The sequence below is a fragment of the Gavia stellata genome, chromosome 19 (genome assembly GCF_030936135.1).
Source record: "Gavia stellata isolate bGavSte3 chromosome 19, bGavSte3.hap2, whole genome shotgun sequence".
NCBI classification, from domain to species: domain Eukaryota; kingdom Metazoa; phylum Chordata; class Aves; order Gaviiformes; family Gaviidae; genus Gavia; species Gavia stellata.
Window position 1 is genome coordinate 18992053 of NC_082612.1, and position 5539 is coordinate 18997591.

The 5539-nt window shown below is 49.4% G+C and overlaps 1 protein-coding gene across 2 annotated transcripts; it reads right to left on the minus strand.

Annotated features, from left to right (window-relative positions):
• Positions 1 to 601: 601 nt before the first annotated feature.
• On the minus strand, positions 602 to 4999 carry SPP1 (secreted phosphoprotein 1). 2 transcript variants are annotated; one of them, XM_009813620.2, is made up of 7 exons: positions 4944 to 4999; positions 3611 to 3677; positions 3456 to 3506; positions 2428 to 2538; positions 2232 to 2276; positions 1714 to 1965; positions 602 to 1224 (listed from the first exon to the last, which is right to left on the minus strand). In XM_009813620.2, exons 2-7 carry the CDS (start codon positions 3662 to 3664, stop codon positions 817 to 819), a joined length of 921 nt encoding a protein of 306 aa, XP_009811922.2. In that variant the 5' UTR covers positions 3665 to 3677; positions 4944 to 4999; the 3' UTR covers positions 602 to 816. The 2 variants fall into 2 exon arrangements, with proteins under 2 accessions (XP_009811922.2, XP_059682895.1); XM_059826912.1 differs by lacking the exon at positions 2428 to 2538.
• Positions 5000 to 5539: the final 540 nt, after the last annotated feature.

The window sequence follows — 5539 nt, forward strand, 5'->3', positions numbered from 1 at the left end:
CAGCCCGCCGCCGCCGCCCGGGGCGGGGCACCGCCGCCTCCGCCCCTTCCCCGCCCTCTGGCGCCGGCCCGGAAAGCGCGGGGTGCGGAGGGAGATGTAGTTGCCGTGCCTCGCAGCGGGAGCGGCCGCCGGGGCCTCCCTCCCTCCCTCCCTCCCTCCCTCAGAGAGGGGCGCGGCCGCTGCGTCTGGGGCCGCCTCCGCCGCTTGAAGCCCCGAGCCCTGAGGCGGGAAGCGCCGCGGCGCCTGAGGGGTACCGGTGCCGGGGCCGGCGGCGGGTGTTCCAGGCCAACTCGCCACTCACCCTCGGTAAAAGCAGGAGGAGGCCCCGGGGAGGGGTTTTCCCCGCTTAATAAATTGCGGGGGAACAGCTATTTCACCTCATTTACGAAGGAGAGGTACTAAAGCTCCTCACGCAGCCAGCAAGCTCCCCCTTTCCACCCCAACCCAGCCAACGGTAACGCAGCCCGCAGGTAGAGGGGTTTTGTGGTTTTATTTAAATCCAGTTACAGCAAAATACAGGCTGGCGGTACAGTCAGCAGCACGCCAGAGAGGTAACGCTCGCTCTGTGCGTCCGACAGCCTTCGTCGCGCTTCCCCGCGCCTCCGCCGACTGCCTCCCGCCAGGCCGGCACGACGCGCAGCGCGGAGGCTTGGCACTGCTGGTGGCTGAGGGGAGGCCACCGGGTAAAGAAGCTGCCCCGGACCCGAAAAGTCGCCACACGCTCTACCTTTACAAACGGTTACCCGAAATGAAGCTACTCCCCCCTCCCCTTAGGTAGGAACTGAAAAAGAAGGGAAACGTTACATTTGTCTCCCTTTAAAGGGTGACTTCGTTATTTTCGATGCTGTGACGATCTTGAGCATCCTCGGCACTCTCCAGCGTTTGGTTGCTGTGATCGTCAGGGATCTCGGCCGAAACGTGGACCTGGCTCTCCCTGCTTTCCACGCGCTGGTGGCTATCCCCTCTGACACCAGCCTTGCTGTCATCTCCTTCCACCTCACGGCTATCGAATTTCTGCCGGCTGTCGTTTTCCATGCTCCGGTCACGCTGCTTGCTGTCCAGCTCGCTGCTGTCCTGCCCGTGGCTCTTGTCAGCCCATTCCCCGCTGATGGCATGCTTCCCCAGGGAGCGGCGGACAGCAGAATCCTCCCGGGAGAGCCCTGCTTGCTGGCTGTCTGCATCCAGGGCGCTTTCATCCTCCTCGGTGGCATCATATTCAATGAGCTGTGTTAGAGAGCGAAACAAGAAAGAGCCATCGTCACTCCCGAGGAGCTGATCTGTCAACAGTTGCTGCCGTACTGCACCAAAGCAAGCTGCATAGGCTGCAGGGACACTCAAAGCCTGCATGATACATCTCAGCTTGGAGATACTGCGGTCTTTTATGGAGTTACGTGAACCTTTCACATTATGAGAAACTCAGGTTTGATCCTGGCCTCAGATTTCACGCGTGCAAGTACATCTTGACAGTGCAAATTGCAGTATTGCATAGCTTGCAGCAGCAGGCTACACTCTGGCCTCGGCACATCGACAGCCCTCTGGCCATCGATACCCCCTGATCTGGGGTGTCCAGAGAAAGGAAATACATTCCTTCACTCACACCTACTCCCCCCCGCCCAGTCCTTTTCAAAACTGACTCCCATAAAATAACATGTCCATTTTCAAGTCCACAACCCTTTTCCAAAAACCTGGGTACCACTGCTCAGCGCTATTTACCTCTTTTGCAGCTTTGTGGAGTTTGTTAGACTTCACCACTGAGACTTTTGCCCTCACCCTGTAGGCCACGCTGTCGCCTCTGCCGGCATTGTCTCCCCGGGTGAAAGGGAAAGGAGGGAAGGGTACAGTTACTGGAATGTCTGTGGGAAAACTCGTTGCAACCTCATCGGATTCATCCGTGTCATTGGAATCATTATCATCGTCGTCGTCATCCACATCTTCATGGCTCTTGCTTGACACATCAGGAAAGTGCTGGAAAACATTTATTACGCGTCAGGCAAATGAACATATATGTGAGATGCGCAGACTGGTCTCTGTCCTGCTCACCCAGGGCTTACGCACTGTTGAGGAGCTACGTGCACGGATTGCTCTGAATTCGCCTCTCCCTGCCTGAAGGTTTGTTTTATTTATCGAGAGATGTTACCACAAGAACCGCATTTGATTGAGGAAAATGAGTGCTGCTACACACTGGCTGCCCTGCAGCACTCAACTGACATTTTGCCATTCAAAACACTTACCGGTTGTACTGGGACATCCACGTTTTCTTCTGAAGAGTAAAGAGTCTGAAAACAACAGAAAACTCACTGTTAGCACACAAAGGCATATACAGTAGAGCCGATCAGCATGTTGACTATTCTTTAAGCACTTAATCCTAACTTGCAAAGCCCAGCATTGAAAGATGCTCTGCTTTCTCTTCCAGTTAGTTGCCCATACCTGCTGAGGTGATGCCAGGTCATTCTGCGGGTGCTGCAGACTTTCCCAAGACTGAGAATTCACGTGGTGGTGGTGGTGGTGGTATCTGCGTGAGTGATGGCCCCTGGGGTCCTTCAAGAGGGGGGGGGGGGGGGGGGGAAAGGTGTTTTAATCCACAAAAGATCATACAGGAAGAGGCAAAGCTGCCTGTGTCACAATCTCTGTTTTCAGGCAGATGTGGCATCTTCAATACATACTCCTTTTGTACGGGATGTGTCCTCAACAATTCATTGCAGTAGGAAGAGGACTTGGAACAAGCCGTGATCCCAGATTAACATTATACCCAAACAATATAATAGAGAAGACATCCCTCTCCCGCTGGCAGAGCCTGGGGCATTTCAGATCAGTTGCTCCAGCTCATTTTTATTGAGTGAAATTTGGAGTTACACCTAACGACCATCATTTCTGCTAATTCTCAGGTCCTTTTCCCAGGAGTGATTAACCTCCCACATCATGAAGGCTCTAAACCACATGCAGTAGCTGATTCTCAGAGCAAAGAATTGATTTTACATGGCTAGTAGCTGGCGATGGAGTATAAATCAAATAGCTAGGTACAAGACTCATACCGTTCCCTCACACCACTCCAAAAAACTATGGAATTGGATTCAAGTGCTCTTCCAACACCAAATATTGTCATCTGATCCACACTAATGAACGTGGGTTATAGTAGTTGTGCCATGCTACAGTCCTTTTCTCTTTTTAACTGGCAGTTTACACATTTTTCATTAAGAAAAAAGGTTTCCAGTGCCGGTCCAGAGACACAACTAACGCAAGTCCACAACCAGGACACCTAACGTGGCAGAAGTCTACTGACGTCAGTGGCTCTCTTGCTTTGGCTACCTGAGAAACTGGCTCATAACAGCCAGGTGAGGACATGTTCTGCAAACAGCTACAATCATAAAACAAGTGTCAGACAATGTGTATTAGAGAAAAAAAAAATCAAAAAGGATTTATCAAAGAAAATGAATAGAAAGACAAAAGGAGCTTACATATTTTTCTTCGGAGCTGGCAGAAATGGCATGCTGCTTGGATTTACTCACCTTGAAGGGAGAAAAGAGAAAAAGCATTTGTCAGTATTAATTTCTTGCTAATATGCAAAGAAAACATGCAAGTGATTGCTGGTATGTATTTGTGATTTACTCACTGGCCATGCAGCGGTGATACTGATAAGGCATAAACACAGAACTGCCACCTTCATTGTGATGTTTTACCTAGAAAATATTTTGCAACAGTGAGTCAACGAGGTAAAATACCACAAAAATGCCATAGGCTTTTTTTTTCTCCTGGTGTACTTCACCGTGCCAAGACCAGCTCTCTGCCAAGGATTCAACCTGCCTATGCCAACCTTTTTCCTCCATCCGCCACCACCACCCCACACCCAGCTGGTTTTGTAATGACTTAGCAACTCAAAGGCTACAAGAATTTTAAAACCAGGTACTGAGAGGTGCTGAGCAATGGTGAGAGTAGCCACACTGACAAGGCAAGCAGACTCCTTCTGTCATCTACTGACTTGCACTGGCAAAGGAAAAGCTTTGCAAAAAACAAAGTGCTATTAAAATCAGCTTTGGTTTATTTTTGTTCATTTAACATCATTTTGTCAGAAGAGACAGGATAAGATGAACTCAGCTTGGATTCTCTTTTCAGTTATTTTAAAACTAGTTTTCAGGGTTATTTCCTGGAGTCGCTGTGAGGAAACTCAGTTTATACGAACATAAACTGCTTTTATTGATAGACCTTTATTTCCCCCTCCAGAAGTTTGAACAGAATAACCTGTGCTTCCAAGCAAGAGATGAAGTGAAATATCTGCTCACATTGCAGTTTTAGCAATTTAATAAATGAGTGATTTCTGCTGAAATGAGGAGAGTGCTGAGCTACAGTAAGTTTTGGTGCTGACAGACCAATTCCCAGGATAAGGAACATCCCTGAGAAATTAAACTGATTTACTGATGAACAAGAGCCATTTAAAACTTACTAAGTTGTAGCAGGAAAGAAAGGCTCCTAAGGGCACATTTAAAATACATTAGTAAGGCTGGCCCTGAGACACGACGCTCTGTTCGAGGTACTGCAATTTCAAGAGTTACCCAGAGAAGGGTTTGTGTCCCATCCGTTCAGTAGCGTGCAGCACAAACTGCAAGCCTGCCAGGAGAAACAGGGACGCTGCCAGGCAGCGGTTACACAAGGGGGGAAGCTTTCTGCATTCAAGTACCAGCTCTGAGTTTCCAGCACTTGGTTCAGTGTCAGGGTTTTCAGTAACCTCCTCCCGACACCTATCAGCACGCAGGTTTAAAATTGTGATGATGTATAATACCTCGCATCGCTAAAGCAACCTTGCTCCTATAGAAGCACACCTTTTTCCACAGAGAAACATCAAATGTCCCTGTCCAGTGAAGCAGTTTTCAAACATCTCCTGCCCAGCGCTTCCTTGACTAAAGCTGCAGACAGAATGGCACACATCAGGTAAAAAAGCAAAAAATTACCTTTTCTGGTGCTGGAGGAGTCAGCTGCGACAAGAGCGCTCTTAGTGATCCCAGCAGCTCTGGCTTTCTCCCCTCGTCCCCTGACTGCCTGACATCTCCGACCTTGGGGAATTTAAACCCTGTCCCAGGCACGGCCACCAATCCCCGCGTGGCGGAAAAAGATGAGGTCATGAGGCTGCTGGCCACCGTCCTGCCCACGTTCTCCTACACTTCCTCTTCGGCTTTGTGGCTTTTGTAGCAAACAAAAGCTACTCTATGGTTAAAACATTACTTATGGGCAAGATCATTAACCAGCAGGTCTGTTGAATGCACAGCATTTGGTATCGTGTAGGAGGACTTCAGGGCACATCTGTCCTCTTTTGTGAAAAGGCAGAGCCCGCTTTCCCAGAAACCTTTCATGCCCTGTTCTGTAGGGGGTAAGAATATGTAATGTGTGCAGGAAGAAAGAGATCCGAACATAAAACTCCCCAAAAAGGTGTTAATGCTTCCACAAAGTTGTAGCTTTGCTCTCCAGGGTATCCATGTTGCAACGGGAATCGCAAAGACAGGGTGCAGAATATGGCCTTTTGCCTTTTTGGTCTGAAGTGGGTCAAAAA

Bases quoted from the DNA above. Each gene is read 5' to 3' on its own strand.
- SPP1 (XM_009813620.2), bottom strand. From the start codon at position 3,664: ATGAAGGTGGCAGTTCTGTGTTTATGCCTTATCAGTATCACCGCTGCA. The intron at 2,277-2,427 runs GTATGGGCAACT...TGTTGTTTTCAG, and splicing joins ACCTGGCATCACCTCAGCAG to ACTCTTTACTCTTCAGAAGA. The intron at 1,966-2,231 runs GTAAGTGTTTTG...AATGTTTTCCAG, and splicing joins TGGATGTCCCAGTACAACCG to CACTTTCCTGATGTGTCAAG.